This window comes from Rhineura floridana, chromosome 4, assembly GCF_030035675.1.
Source record: "Rhineura floridana isolate rRhiFlo1 chromosome 4, rRhiFlo1.hap2, whole genome shotgun sequence".
In the NCBI taxonomy this organism is placed as follows: Eukaryota; Metazoa; Chordata; class Lepidosauria; order Squamata; family Rhineuridae; genus Rhineura; species Rhineura floridana.
The window spans coordinates 155,626,636-155,643,357 of record NC_084483.1 but is presented as its reverse complement, the minus strand read 5'-3'; the positions used below and the strand labels follow the sequence as shown (position 1 = coordinate 155,643,357).

Genomic DNA, 16,722 nt, shown 5'->3' with positions numbered 1-16,722 from the left:
ATCCTGTTCTCACAGTGGCCAACCAGGTGCCTGGGTGAAGCCTGCAAGCAGGACCCGAGTGCAAGAACACTCTCCCCTCCTGAGGCTTCCGGCAACTGGTTTTCAGAAGCATGCTGCCTCTGACTAGGGTGGCACAGCACAGCCATCACGGCTAGTAGCCATTGATAGCCCTGTCCTCCATGAATTTGTCTAATCTTCTTTTAAAGCCATCCAAGCTGGCCATTACTGCATCTTGTGGGAGCAAATTCCATAGTTTAACTATGCGCTGAGTAAAGAAGTACTTCCTTTTGTCTGTCCTGAATCTTCCAACATTCAGTTTCTTTGAATGTCCACGAGTTCTAGTACTATGAGAGAGGGAGAAGAACTTTTCTCTATCCACTTTCTCAATGCCATGCATAATTTTATACACTTCTATCATGTCTCCTCTGACCCGCCTCTTCTCCAAACTAAAAAGCCCCAAATGCTGCAACCTTTCCTCGTAAGGGAGTCGCTCCATCCCCTTGATCATCCTGGTTGCCCTTTTCTGAACCTTTTCCAACTCTATAATATCCTTTTTGAGATGAGGCGACCAGAACTGTACACAGTATTCCAAATGCGGCCGCACCATAGATTTATACAACGGCATTATGATATCGGCTGTTTTATTTTCAATACCTTTCCTAATTATCGCTAGCATGGAATTTGCCTTTTTCACAGCTGCCGCACACTGGGTCGACATTTTCATCGTGCTGTCCACTACAACCCCGAGGTCTCTCTCCTGGTCGGTCACCGCCAGTTCAGACCCCATGAGCGTATATGTGAAATTCAGATTTTTTGCTCCAATATGCATAATTTCATCCCCCACCCCACCCCACCCCAACTGCCAGGTTTCCCTAGCAATATACTGATTTTGCACATCACAGAATTGGTCTCCTAAGTTAGGTTCCATTTGCGGAGAAAAGCGTGGCAACCTTGGTTGCGAGCCGGAACTGTTCTTTAGTTACACCAGCTACAGCTCAGTGGTGAAGCACACACTATGCATGCTGCAGGGCTTTAACTCCAGTCCCCAGCATTTCTGGTTAAATGCTCACTTCATAAGTAGGCCAGCCTTCCCCAACCTGGGCTCCCTCTCAGACGTTTGGACTACAACTCCCATCAGCCCCAATATCATATGGGGGGAGCCCCAGGTTGGGGAAGGCCCTTCTCTGCCAGAAACCCAGGAGAGCCACTTATAGGCAGAGTAGGCTAGGCAAACCAATACCTTGACTCCGTGTCGGGCAAAACTTCCTTTATCCAGGAGTCAAACATTGTGAAGAATTCCAAATGACACCACGTGTAGTATCAATTAAGCCAATTAGTTTCTATTTTTTCAATGCCCACGTGGTAAGTCTGATATTGCAAGATCTTAAGCGATTACTGAACCGCCGCCAGGATTCTTCCAAGTCACTCCCAAATTTAAAAGATGATTGTGTTAAAGTCCCACAATTTGTCCCCGTTTGGAAGCAAAATTCTTAGTTGCATTTTATTACTGAGGACAGAACCAGGTAGCCGTTGCTCCAGACTTGATTTAAGGCAAAATTGCTTGCTTTGAAAGGCAATTCCCTTCCCCCAAGGAGGCACCCTGCACGCCAGGGCGAGGGACCCGCATCCGAGCTTCTGGCTCCTAGCCTCCGCCTCGGGGGCTGCAGCCGAGTTTTGACAGACCGCCTGGAACAGGTGAGCAAGACCACCAGCACCCGGGGCGGGGGGAGGAGAGGCGTTTGTTCTCCTCGGCGCATCCAGTGTCGGCGCTGGCCGCGGGGGTGATGGGACCAGCCCCCCCCGCACTATAAGTGGGTTGCGGAGGAGCGGAGCGGAGGTGCCTCGCCGTGACTCAGCAAGGGGTGCGCCAAGCGGCGCGGCCCACAAGGCCACTCTGTCCAGCAACCGTGGGTGTGCCGGCCCGCATGTAGCGCGTTGCAAGGAGGAGTCAAGGGCAAGCAGGACAATTGCAGCAGCACCTCCACCTGCGCGGCCAGAGGAGTGAGCTGCAGCCGGGCCCGGGCGTGCGCCTTGCCCCTGCAAAGGCTGGCCACCAGCGGCTCCCTCCCTACAGGCATGCATAGGCTCTGTGTTATTAATTTATTATTATTATTTTATGTAATCATTTTGTACTGGTTTATCTGCTGCAATTTGTGTCATTTCCACATGTAGTTTTCAGCCATAAATTTATTAATTCTTTATGGGTCCTCATAAATATGAAGAGCTTCTCAAAGCTATAGCTATGCCTTTCTGTTGTTCCTTCTGAGCTTGGTTCCCAGCCAGATCACCAAAATGTATCTTTGAAAAATAAATAAACCTCTCAGGCTTGTAACAATCTTATTTCATTTCATGATTGCAAGTGAATTGATATGCCATCAAATGGGGGTTTGTTACTGAAAGCAGAAGTCCCACATTCAGTTCATCCTCTCTTTTCTCTCTCTCTAATGTTTAGCTGCTGGAATGCACAACATGATGTGAACATGTCCGTTTTTCTGCTCCCTCTTATAGCACTCAGTGTGGAGCAGAGATGCAATTACCATATTGCCACATCATGCATTTCAGGAACTAAACTTTATGGGGGAAGCGGAGGAACTGGATGTGAGGCTGCTGGTTTTGGTGGAAAATCATATTTAGCCCAATCTAGTTCAGTTTAGATTTAGTAGACTATGTAGAGAATTTAAAAGTGTTTCTTTTTCTGCTACTGTACAATTCTGTTGCCATTGATTCTGAAGGGACTATATCAAGTCTGTAAACTGTTTTATAGATCACTGCTTTAGTTCATTAATTATAACACACGTACTTGTTCACATGATTGCATGTTAAGAAGATATTTTACACATTTAGGAATCGATATCGACTTGTAGATTTGCTCAGCGAGTTGCCCTTATTAAGAATGAAGCCATTCTGAATGAAGAAATTGACCCTAGACTGGTAAGAACTTGCAATGTTTATTAACTAGTTAACTAGCAGCCTTGTACCCAGTGTTGCTTGGGAATTCGAAGAAACAAAAAAATCAGTGGTTAAAGTCAGTGCAGTTTTAAAAGTGAAAAATCTTCTCCTTGATCTTAGGAGCTATCAAGCAGAATTCGGTTATGATATATTAAGAGGTGTTCAAATGCATAGCGAACAGACAATAGATAAAAACATAACAGATATTTTCATACTGAAAGTTTCATATCCTCATGGGCATGAGTTGGAGGTCACAGTTATCTCAAATTATATTCTGCCTGCCTTTCTTTCATGAAACTCTAGGAAGCATACATATAGTATTCCCAAGAAGTCTCCCCTCCAGGTGCCTTCTTGCCTTTTGCAAAGTATTGCTGTAGTAAAACTGGTTTGTCTGTGTATTTGTATGGATGAATCCACTTAGTTTTAAGTTTCAGTAGTATTTTGCCAACAATTTTAATGTGTGTTTGGACATATACAGAACTTCCAGATCTTTTATCCCATCTCTACTCACTATGTCAAAGCTTGTTTCAGGAACAAATAATGTCCATGTATTACTACTCACTACCTTCACATGTTAAAAGTGAACTTTTTGTTGGTTGGCTAGAATGCTCTTGCAGTTTATAGATGGGGAAAGAGAACACCTAGGTATTTGGGTTCCTTCACCTACTACATTTGCCTACCTAACAAAGCTCCCCTATATAAATTTAAATGTACTGCCTTATAAGTTGGAATCAACTATGAACAGGGTTTTCATGAGGCTGAGAGGCAGTGACTGGCCCAAGGTCACCCAGTGAGCTTCATGGCTATGTGGGGATTCGAACCCTGGTCTCCCATCGTAGTCCAACACCTTAACCCCTCTAAAAGGACACTCGAAAAAGAATTAGGAAAAGAACAAGCATTTCACTCTTCATTATACAGGTAATTCTCTTGCTGTAGCCTAAGCCTCACTTGCTGAATAACTTCTTCCAAGTTTCCAGTTAGCTGCACTTTACAATCCTTCCACCTGAGAGATTGAGAGGTTGGAGGGAAGGATGAGGGTCATTTCCATAAATAGGAGAAAATTGTAAGTTGGAACCCTGTATTTCCTTGGCTAACACTGTTAGCCTTTGTCTTATCAAAACCCTCAGATGTAGAGAATGACAGCAAAGCTGGCCTTCTGCCAGCACATCTGCAGTGGGATCCCCAAACCAGTAGTATAAGAACAAAACTAGATGTGACATCGGGATATCTCCTGCAGTTCATCCAAAATACATTTGCTAAATAGAATTTCCCAACAGAAACACATCTCTTTCCAGTTCTCAGATAACTTCACTGCAGCTGGACTGTTTCTGAGCACAATTAAAAGTGCTGGTACTTCCTTTTTAAGATTGTCTTTTGTGGTCTTTTTCTGGGACCTTGTAATCGAGGGAGGAGGCAACCAAAGAGGGACTTTTTGGTGTGGTGATCTCCCTTTAGAATGCCTTCCCCACATAGACTTGCCCAGTGTTACTGTTTTTTCTATGACCAGCAAAGACTCTTATTTTTCTAGTTTTTCTTTAAATCCCTGGCTGAATAGCTATGTAATGTTCTGCTTCTTCTCTTATTTCATTGTTTTATTAATTGATACGTGTTTTTATTTTTTATAAGGTCTTCATTTTTAATGACCTGTTAGCTGCCCTGAGAATAGCAATATCAAAGGTGTGTGATATATATTTTGAAATAAAAATAAATAAAATCTTATTTATTTCATTTATTAGTCATCTCATACCCAGTAGTCTCTAGGCAACTTACAACAGATTTAAAAACATACAATATAAAAAGTTAAAACTCAAACAAAAAGGTATAATTAAATGGCACACATCACAGGCCAAAGGCTTGAGTGAAAAGGAAGGTCTTTGCTTGGTGGCAAAATATAGATAAAGAAGACACCAGGTGTGCCTCTGTGGGGAGGGCCACCACTGAAAAGGTCTGTTCTTGTGTTGCCACCCTCTAATCCTTCCATGGAGGGCAACACGAAGAAGGGCCGCTGATGACGTACGCAGGATCTGGGTCAGTTCATATTGGGAGAGGTGGTTCTTGAGATACTGAGGTCTGAGCCACATAAGGCTTTATAGGTCAAAACGAGCACTTTGAATTGAGCCCAGAGGCTAACCAGTAGCCAGTGCAGCCATGCCACAATTGGTGTTGTATGTGCAGACAGATTTATTCTGGTCAACAATCTTGAGTTTTCTGTGTCTGAATGTGCATGTGTTGCATCAGGATTACACTCTGGCCTGGCTCACACATCACATTAAACCATAGTCTGTTTTAAACTGCAGTTTAATATGAACAAACACCGTGCTGGTGGATGGTGCTTGGAAATTCCCATGGCATTCCTCCTCTGCTCCTTTTGTCCTAATCCTGTTCACCTGCTCAAGAAAGCCTGGCACTCTCTTAACGTCTGCTGAGTCCTCAAGGTTTACCTTCACAGTACCCAAGACATACGGCTAACGGAATCCCTATTTGTATCTTTTCACCCGAGAACCTAGGGAAGAAAGTGGCAAAATCCACTTTATCTTGTTGGTTGTGCACCTGCATTACCCTGGCCTATGAGTCACATAAGCTTCCGGTGCCTCACAATATCACAGCGAATTCTACCAGATCTGCAGCTACCACAGCTGTGTTCGCAACAAATGCACCTCTTGCAGAGATTTGTAGAGTGGCGGTATGGTCTACTCCATACTCATTCATCAGACACTATAAGATAGACCATTATGCCTCTGCTGATGCTTCTTTCTGGAGGCGTGTTCTGCAACAGGTTGTTTCTCATGCTTAGGCAGCGGGTAGTCCCTCCTTACTAGGGCTGCTTTGGTACATCCCATGTGATAGCATGCTACCTGGGGAAAATGGACCATTGGTCTTACCTGAAAGGTGGTTTCCCCGGGTATCATACCGTCATGGCCCTCCCTAACAGAGGCTGCCTGGGTGTGTTACACTGTATGATTTTTTCATACACGTTGTTAGTAGTAAGGTTACAATTTCAATACGTTTATAATGTGTGAATGAGTCAAAACCTTTTTGTATATGTTTTGGCTGTTGCTGCTCTTTCTTTTGGGCAGTTGCCCTTTTCTGTGCTGGTCTACCTGTTCTGTGTATGTCTGCTGTTCAGAGGTATCACTTTGACCTCATCACGAATGAACTGGGGTGGGGCTGGAAGGAGCAGCCCTGGTCTTGACTCCTGTGCAGTCTTGCCTTCGGACACTAGATGGCGCTATAACCCACGTGATGGTATAATACCTGGGAGAACCATCTTTCAGGTGAGATCAACGGTCCATTTTGTCTGCAGCGCAGCAGAAGCAGGGAAGGAGCTCTCTTGTTTGTGTTAAACTATGGTGTAATGTGACATGCAAATAGGGACTCTGATACCAAACTCAGCTGGGAGAAGTTGTATTCTGTAGGACTTGGGTAGCAAGAACAGACATTGATGAACCTAATTGACTCCTCTCCAAGATCCCTTTTCATACAGAAATACAAAGGTCTAAGAACAAAGTCAAATACTGAAAGTTAACTTTAGTGTTTATACAATATTTATAACACCAACATGGAATATAAGAACTCACCTGTCCTTGTCATTTCTAGCTACTTCTTAGGAGGTTGATATGTGTTGTGACAATAGAGGTCATTCTTCCTGGGGCATAAAAACTTGATGAATTGCATACAAAGGCACAATAGTACCATGTCACTGTTTCTAGCCCAAGGTATCTTGCTTTTAGTGTCTTAACCCTTAATAATGTCTATTAGCAGCATTTATTGGCTTATTTGATTAGTTTAAATAAATAATCATTCAATTTACATTCTGATCTTCAGTTTAAAAATATTCCCAGGGTGGCTTACAACATAAATCTAAACAAAAAACAACAATAAATCAACAAGATATATATATATAATTAATAACAGTGTAACATCATCAGTGTATTTACGTGCTAGTTTTCCATGGTAGACCATGCCCAGTTTGGTTCACAACAGCAACAGAATAGAATATGACAGTAAAGTAAATATATCACAGATTAAAAGCCTAGGAAAATAAATCAGTCTTCCTTTGGCACCAAAAAGACAAATATATACATTACAAATGAGGCTCTAGTGGAGTGAATATTCCACAGTTAGGGTACTGCAACTGGAAATACCTTCTCTCCAGTTGCCATCCTCCTCATTTCTGATGGTGAGAGCATCTGGAGGTAGATCTCTGGAGGTCATTTAGAATGCTCTTACCCGTTGGCTTGTTTTTTTTAAAAAAAGTATCTTAATGCCTATTGGGTAAAATTCAATACTTGGTAGAAGTCAGTGTAAGTAAAATACATGGAAACTGGAAGTTCCACTGACTATTTTTGAAAGATACCTTTTCTTGAAAGTCCTAAATCAGTTAACACTTTGTTTCTACGGACCCCTCCAGTCTGGTGTTTTATTGTGAGTGTATTCTGCAACATGTCTTTGACACAATAATAGTGTATCAGTGGTGGATTTGTTCTGTAATGCTTCCCCAATGCTACCATATTATTTCTGTTCAGAGGGGCTATATCACATCAAAAGAGGAACAAATAATAAACCAGAATATCTCTGGTATCAAAAAGTTACAGGATTTCAGCAGGAAGTTACAGGATATACGCTGACTGAAAATGAAGCTGTGTGACTTTCCCAAAACCTTTGCAGGCACAAATAGTATTGAAAGCTACATTGTGTGTGACCACCCCAATAGTATCATGAGCATAAATCATCATGAAACATGCCATAAAAAGTATACCTGGGGGGGGCATATTACATTAGGGCAAGTTTCATTAGTTTGTGAGAATTAGTTTAGATAAGTACCAAAAACATAAGATTCATTCTGAGAAAAAAATTAATTGGATTTAACAAATCAGTTTTCATCTCATTAATAAAACTGTTGATGGCCATGGAGAAATTGGATCTGCCACTGACAATGTTTTCCTTACACAGTGGTTTGTTTTCATAATCTTAAAGATAATGTTCTAACCTAAATGTGTTAAAGTACTTTCCTGAATCTGTTTAACAGAACTAAGATGTACTTAATGTAACATTTTGACATGAGCCTGCTACTGAAAGATAATGCATCTAACACCTTGATTCACTACATGTTTAAAGGGGTCTGTGTGGGGAAGGTTACATAAATTTGTCTACATTTCAAAAACCTGGATATAGGTATAGCTTACAGACTAATTTTATGGAAATTGTGGGGTGGGCCAGAACAGTTTTCATGCTAGCCAGGGTGGAAGGCTTGTTTGTGTGTGGTTTTTAAAATTCCCCTCTCTCATACTTCCTTGTTCTTTAAAATTTTTCTCTCCCATTGGTTTTAATGAGAGGGAAAGTAGCTATGCCAGCTCCAGGGCTGGCTTTTATTCTGCTTTTTTCCTCCCCCTTTTATAACCCCCCTTTGTTCCCCAGTGCTAGAATCTTCTATCCCCTGTGCTTGCAAAAATTGGTTGAAGGCCTCATGGTACCTTGCATCATGTATTTAGCTGCTACTACACAGATATTTGCATAAAATGTCTTTGTAAGTGTCTGGGTAGAAGATAAAGTCTCCCCAAAAGATGGAACGAAGCCATGATCTACTTTTCTAATACTGTTGACCATTCAGTTTGAATATCTCTACACACTAATCTCTTGACCTTTCCCACACACACATCACACTTTCACATTCTGCCAACTCTGCATGGCCTTTCTCAGTTTAGTTCCTATATCAGCTCATGAGGTTTCTTATCCAGACATGATGTTGTATATTCAGTGTAGTGCTAAGTCTCTCATTCTGTCAGCGCAGTGGAATGTTCTCCTCTCCTCCCTCCATGCACCTTCTAAATCTGTTCTATGGTTCCTCCAACCCTTTGGAGCAGACTTGGAGAGGGCAGAAGTCTTGTTGTACAAGTGGAAAGCCTTGCACTGACTAGACATAGTAGTTCATATTTATATCAACTTTATATCCATGGAGATTCAGAATAAAAGCTTTGCTCATGTTGACTTAACCCAAGCCTTAACTCAAGCTTTTTAATTTCTGACTAGCGGCTTCTTTCTCCCCAGAATCATGCTTCTTATTTGACTTCCAAAGCATGCAATTTATTTAACTCATACTACTTTCTATTCCTGTTGAAGAAAAAAAGTCTGTGGATGTTTGACAAAATATAAACATGAGAAGTTGTACAAGGCCAGAGAGGAACCCCAACAAAGTTCTAAATCATGACTTTGCTATCAGGCGATAAGTGACACCTGTTTTATTGTTGCAGATAATAGTGCGATTAAAGAAAGAAATTCAAGAGCTAAAAAATGAGCTGGCCATGGTGACTGGAGAACAAAGACCGGAAGAGCTCACACAGGAAGAGCTACAACAGTAATGTTTTGGCCTTGTTTGCTTTCTCTTCTCTTCCTTTGAAATGTTTGTTCTGTGACATAATAAGAATCAGTTCAGTTCCTAGCATGCTCATTTTAACATCCATTGATTTCAGTAGAACTTACTTTCATATAATATATTTGAGACTGGGATATCAATATTTAGCTCCTGTGAAACAATGGCAAACTACAGTAAGGGTCAGATTAGAGTGATTGCTTGTAATGGAATGCAGTTAAGGGAATGTGAAGACTGGGAATGTTGTCGTACTTATTATTATCATAATTAATTAATTAATTAATATCCCACCCTTCCTTCCAGTAGGAGCTCATTATGGGAAACTTGCCTGAGGGTCTTCTTGACACTGGAGACTCTATTGTCTGATAATGCACCTGAAATTCCAGGTAGTCACAGGCTTGAGATGTGGTTGGCAGGGGAAGAATGAGAACTAGCGGATGTCTGGCATGCACTTCTATTGGCTATAAGGGACTGATGGGAAGAGGAGCAAGCAGAGAGGATGAGTGGGGTTGGAGCAACAGCGCTGGTTGGGGATGTTCTTGCAGGGTGGTAAGCTGTATCTCTCTGTGAGGAGAGAGGTAGGTAATGGTAATACCCTTCTTGCTGGTCTGAATTCCTGCAGTTCTTCTGGGGGAAGGCTGAGATTCCTGTTGGGAACAAAAGTATTATATTAGTTAAGGAGAAATTTTCAATTGTAATAGTTCACATCTCAAAAAGCATTCAAGAAATGTTCTTTGTGTTGTGAAGTGTTACAGAAATAATTTCTTGTGGGCCAAAATAAGCTTGAACTTATACGTGATGCCATGCCCAGATGTTTACTATTGTGGCTCAACTTTGTATAAGCAGAATATTCTTGGCAGCATTTGTGAAACATATGGATTTGTAGACTTAAGCATGCATTTCCATGATAGCAGGCTGCAATTTTTTTTTCATGAACAGCTGACTTAGTCCTCATGAGGGAATAAATTCTGTAAGTCTCAAATAATATGTAGGCTACAGCTTGGCCATCACTCCCCCAATCATAAGTATCCCTCTGCAACAAGGATGGCTAACCTGTGGTTCTCTAGATGATTTCAGTTCCTATCAGCCCAGCCTCCATGGCTGATGGTCAGAGATGGTAGAAGTTGTAGTCCAAAGACATCAGGAACACCACAGCTCTACCATAGCAGTCCCACCTGCTCATTCAGAATTTTAGCAAGTCTGTTATTAAGAAGTAGTGAAGGGGCCCAAACCCTGTGTGTTTTGTGCTTAGGCCTGGATCTCCTGACCCCCCCTTTAAAAAGCAACGCTTTGCTTAAAGGACAGTTGAGCACACTGCAAAGTATAGCTCTGATGAGACCCACAACCACCTGCCATCTTAACTTGCCCAGAGACTCACGCAATGGCTGATGTCATGATCCAAGGCTCTGACTCTCCATCCTTGGGGGAAGATGCCAGGGATTCAGAGGGCATCTCAGATTGGGAGGAGGTTTTACCCTCAGGACCAGCCTGTGATAGTTCTGATTCCTCAAAAGTCCCAGGACCAGAGAAGCCCATGATGCCAGTGCCTCTCCAGCCTGAAGCGGCCACATTGCCTTCTTTATACTCTGAGGACTCCAGCTCAGAAGTCATAATGGAAGCCCAGCCTCACCCAGATTGCTGGAGTTAACAGTTTCTAAAACCTCATATATCTGATTCCAGATACCTCTGCAGAAATGCCAAAAGTTGACGTATTGTCTTTGTGTGTGGTCCTACAACCTACTCCTAACTGCTAAACCATGGTTAAGAAATTCAGAGCATTATGTCTGCACAGGGCCAATGAAAGCTACACTGACTTTAAACAACAGTACATACAGCTGTAGGAAGAGGGCCTTCGCCAGGTATGGTAGGTAATTAATTTCCCAAATATGAGACTACACAGAGAGTATAAAAAAATGAACCCCAAGCTACTATATTTTGACTGAACAGGAAGAGCTACTCATTCATCTTTCCAGTCTTTTCTATTGTAGCAGAGCACACAGAGTTTATAAAGCTTATGAAATAAGGGGATGTATTAATATACTGTATGTACCTAGTTATTGCTAACTTATTTTATCTGTAGAAGTGCTGAAGAATTAACTTGTGGTTTTAAAGAGTGTACTTTAGATCTACCATACTGGCTGGTGCTAACAGTAGTTAGAGTCAACATCTGGAGGCCCATACATTCCTCATTCCTGTTTTAACACAACCTGGAAATCAGGGATCTGGATCAGATGTTTGATACAAGTCAAGATCTGCTCAAATAGTGAACCAGGAAGTTGGGATAGTTGGAAGAGATCATTGGTTATCCTATTCTGCCACCAGGAATAACAGGATTCCCTGGTTTTGCATTATACCTGAGAGATGATATATAGTATTTTCTAAAAACCTCCAGGAAATAAGATTTCATAATTTTTGGGACAACTTCTTCCATTGACCAGTAGTTAGGAAAGAGTTCCTGATACTTCTTACCTTTTATTTAACCTTTTAGTTATTTTTAACTGTGATCATTGTACCCTTGGGATATTTCATACAGGAGGCATAAAGGAACTCTTCAGTTTAGTTTGTCATGTGAATTTAAAACCCACATTGGTCAAAATGCTTGTCTGCATTACAAATGCCTCCTTGCCTTCTCCTGGTGACATAGGAAGCTGTCTTTTGGTTTAAGACACAATTGGTTCATCTGATTCACTATTGTTGGTATTGACAGGCAGGGGCTCTGCTCTGATGATAATAGCAACAGATGTTATCATAAACTGAGTAGAGAGGCTCAAAGGCAATCTAAATATGATGTATGAAAAAGGCCCTTATCTTTTCCCCGTTGTTAGTTTATGCTTTCTGTGCCATTTCATTATACTTGGTCTTCTCTAAATTATTATAATTTATTGTTATTTTGTTTAATGTGTGGTGATCTAAGCTGGGCACGGTTTGCTAACAGACACAAACTATGGTAAACAAAGCAGCAGAATTATTTCCTCTGTGTTGCATACACTGGCGTTATTCACTCAAATCCAAATTTCATTTGCCTAAATTGCAACTGCATCACATTTTGTCTCATACATAGACTTAAATATACTTGTAACATGATCTAGGAGATCAGGATCTTGTTAGGAGCTGACATGTGTGAACTGTCAACAGGTCAAGGAGCCAAGCTGAGGCTGTTGCTGGGGAATTTAGTGCTGAATCAGGAAGCAAAAGCTGATGTGGAAAACCAGCAAGAGTGAGGCAGGAGTCGAGGTCAGGTAGCCTCTGTGGAAGGCAGCCGATAGAAATGGGAACAAATCTAGCAGATAGGAGAAGCAAATCAGAAGCAATTATCTGGATCTCACATAGTTAAGAGTGTGATTCATTCAAGTACCTGCCTACAAGTGGTGACAGCAAAATGATGGTTTAGTAGTATATGACAGATTTTAGATTTTTTGTGTTAAATTAATTCAGATGACTACATACAAATCTAAATTAAACTAATTTTATAGGATAGGGAAAGGCTTATTACATAATGTAGAACTGACATATTGTATGCAGAATGATAGCATTGCTGCTATTTATTAAGCATACCTGGGGCACTTCACATCTCACACAGAAATGAATCCATGGGTTTATTCAACTAAGTCCTGCTCCGAATAAACCTATTGAAATGAATGTTCCTAAGTTAATCAAGTTTATTAACATGTGGGCCTACTCTGAGTTGGATTAGCATTGGATACCATCCCATGCGTGTACACTCAGTTAATTATGATTTCCTGATCAGTGTACCTGTGTGTGCAAATATTGTTGGATTCACACTTCAGGTATACACACAAAACATGAGACGCACATATCTAAAACCACAATGTATTAAGTGGTCCTAGCAATAATTGCTTCCAGAGAAACAACAAATAAATAAACGAATAATCAGTGGTCCGATAATGTTTTGAATAGAGAGTCTGAGGAGGAGGAGGTCTGAATTCAATTCCTTGTCAGCAGTGAAACTTGCTAGGTAGCCTTAAGTGAAGCTAACCACTATCACAGCCTAACCTATTTCACAAGACTGGAGAAATCTAATGTATGGTGTGTCCACCAGTGTGGTGTAGTGGTTAAGGTGTTGGACTATGACCTGGGAGACCAGGGTTCGAATCCCCACACAGCCATGAAGCTCACTGGGTGACCTTGGTCCAGTCACTGCCTCTCATCCTCAGAGGAAGGCAAAGGTAAACCCCCTCTGAATACCGCTTACCATGAAAACCCTATTCATAGGGTCGCCATAAGTCGGGATCGACTTGAAGGCAGTCCATTTCCATTTCATCATTCTGATCTCCTTGAAGGAAGAGTGCGATGCAAAGTGTCATATATTGGTAAAATTGAAACTATTCACATTTTCTTAAGAACATTAAAAAGTGTTCTGATGAATTAGAACAAAGGGCTGTATAGTGTAGCATCCTGTTCCACACAGTAGCTAACTTGCTGTCTCTGTGAAGCCCACAAGCAGGACTCAGGAACAATAGCTCTCTCTCCCTCTGTTGTTCCCCAGCAGAACTATAATCAGCTGTGGAGTACAAATACGTTTTGTAAAATTCACATTTAGAAAAATCTTCTATTTTTATTTTTTAAATACTTTGTATTTTTTAACTTGCCAGTATTTTAACTATTTTTTAATTTGTCAGTACTTATTTCTCAGTGTAGTATTAATGGTGGAAGAAAAATCCAGCATATTTTCAATTCTCTTAGGTCAAAATTTCTTAGAAAGAAAATAAATCTTCCTTTAGTTAATTAGAATAGTCTATTTAATATATAATTTATCCTGGAAGACATTGACAACACGTTAGACCAGCAGATTGTTACTTGTACACTGCTTCAGTGTCTTGTGCTATGAAGTGGGCTATAAGTTCGTTAAATTTTAATAAATGATGTCCAGCAGCATACAATAATAAAATTCTGGCTTCAAAGTGTTGTGTTTCTGTGTGACACACAAATTCTAGGAACACCAGAACAAAATTGGACCATAAAGAGTGTTACTGTATAATTATACTGGAATACTGGGGAACAATACTTCAAAGCAACAAGTGAACACAAAGGAATTGTGTCAAAATAGTGATGGGGACACCTCCCCTCTCCCTTGTCCTGCTCATAAACCTGGATAAAATACCTAGACATCCATTCAGCTAACCCCAACTGTTTATATTGTCTTTCATGACATTTGCAATGGAATGAAAACCAAATGTTCTGATTGTTTTTAGAGAATGGATCTGCTTACAAAACGTAAATAAGCTGTCGTAAATAAAGTTGCAACCTCTGTAAAATCTTAACTTCAGTTTCTGCTTTGATTAATTATGTTATGTGCATCCCATGTGAGATATATTCCTAAGTGTGTTTAGTATTGGAGTTGTGTAGCCAGGCTTGGTGCTAGCGGGTGGCCATGTGGGGCACTGGCTGAGGGCCCAGGACTGCAGGGAGTCCACAGCGCCTCATGCCCAACACTGCCACTTCCACTCCTCTCTAACCACCCAGAAGCAGCAAGGCTGCTGAGTGAGCAAGGAGCAGAGCAAAAAGCTCCAGTTGCTGCCAGGAAGAATGAGCTCTCCATGAAACTTCCGCCTCTCCCCAGGCTGCATTCTGCCTGCCAGGAGGGGGCCCTCCAGTAGAACAAGCTTCAGACAATTAAAAGCAATGATTTACAAGAGGGGGGAAATACAGGTCCTGCCGAGCAGTGGGCAGGCGCACACCATGCAAGCAGGCAGATGTTGTAGCAGCAAGCAGTCTGGGTCCTACAGAGCAGCCCCTTCCAGTTTGCTTACTTGCCCTTCCTTCCTTTGCAACAACCAGGATGTGTCTTTGTCTGAGGCAGTTACTCCCTGGAAGTTATTTTGTGCAAATAGCACTGCACAGTGTATGGGTGAATGTTAAAGAATCCCCCACCCCATGGCAAATGCCAAGAATTGCAAACAGGCTCAAGTCTAGGTACTTGTTAAAACTCATTGTATAGTTCAATTACAATACAATAGGTACATGTCTACTCAGAAGTAAGTCTCTTTGTTTAATGGTGCTTACTCCCAGGTAAATCAAATTTCGTATAGGGTTGCACTTACTAGCCCAGATGAGGACTGGAAGAAACCTTGAAACTGTACTAATTTGCAAGGATGGAGAAAAATATGGCCCTTTATAGTAGAAAGATGCATCACACTGGTTAAGACAAGTAAATTTTGATGTCTATAATACAAAGACTAAGGCTGCAATCCAGTACATTTCTACTCAGAAGTAAGCTTCATTGGGTTCAATGGGACTTACTTCCAGGTAAGTGTGTATTGGATTGCAGCCGTAGTCTCCTTTTGCAGCCATTTTAATTCTGCCTTCTGTATCTTCACAACAGCGATGTGAAGTAGGTTTAGATTGAGAGATAGTGACTGTAAAAGGCAGTCAATGAGCAAAAACAATGAGTAAAAAATTAAAATGTGAACATGCTCATTCTCAAGAGTATTTTTGTTGCTTTATGTCAAGGCTTTGTGTGTGTGTTTATGTCTAGGGTCTCATCACTTCTTTTTGCCTGTTATATTTTATACAGTTATAGACATTCTTTTTTAAAAATACTAAAATATATTTTCAAATTGTCCAAATTCTGTGATGGTTATTTTTCTTTTAACTTGAGTTCTTTGCATGGTTTAAGGTTGGCATTGCAGGAGAGCAAGCCTTTTCTAGAATGGGGAGAGTTTCACCAGTTAACGTTTTGTCTGTCAGACAGCTATTACTTGTGTGTGCCCCCCCAGATTTACTTTTGATTTGTGAATGTAGTGTACATTACCCTTCCCTCCCTCTTTTATCTTTGCTGCAACCCTGTGAGGCAGCTGAGGCTGAGGCAATACATGTACATAAGCAGCAGTTGGTTGTTGTCGTTGGTAGAGCATTAATAAAGTGCAGCTCCTGAAATTGTGGTGGAGTCCAGTCCTATACATGTGTTAGGTCCAAACCCAACACGCGAGCCGTCACTGTCTACCCCAGCTCACATCCACCCGGGAAGGGTGCGGAGTTGAGTGCAATTAACCCACTATCAGAGATCATTCAAGTCAAACACAATTCCTTTGCAAAGGGGAACCCGATACTTACAAGCCAAGGGCCGTTCAGAATGGGAACCCCGTTTATTGATAGGGCAGAGAATATATAGCCTTTCCCCGAAGGTTACAATGTTGGGGAGCAGCGTCATAAACAAAAGAAACATTTGATTGACACTATAACCTAAAGATATGTAAAAGGAGGTGAAGGGGTACAGAGGAAGAACATAAGTAGAAACATCAGAATATCTTTCAGACTATGGGTCTGCATATTTCGCATGTCCTTGAGATAAGCGCTCTGCGACTAGAAACAAAGAGAGATACAGTGAAGGGGCCCCAGCTGCAACCGGGCGCCCCCTTCAGTGGCGACAGAATTAATATTGC

General features: G+C 41.4%; 1 protein-coding gene across 10 annotated transcripts in view; it reads left to right on the top strand.

Moving 5' to 3' along the window:
• Window positions 1–16,722, top strand: part of KIF6 (kinesin family member 6) — a 332,020-nt gene that overhangs the window by 113,048 nt on the left and 202,250 nt on the right. For all 10 annotated transcript variants that reach the window (XM_061624903.1, XM_061624906.1, XM_061624910.1 and 7 more), the window contains 2 exons: window positions 2,845–2,931; window positions 9,201–9,304. In XM_061624903.1, the coding sequence (XP_061480887.1) occupies window positions 2,845–2,931; window positions 9,201–9,304 (191 nt within the window). The remainder of the gene's footprint in view (window positions 1–2,844; window positions 2,932–9,200; window positions 9,305–16,722) is intronic.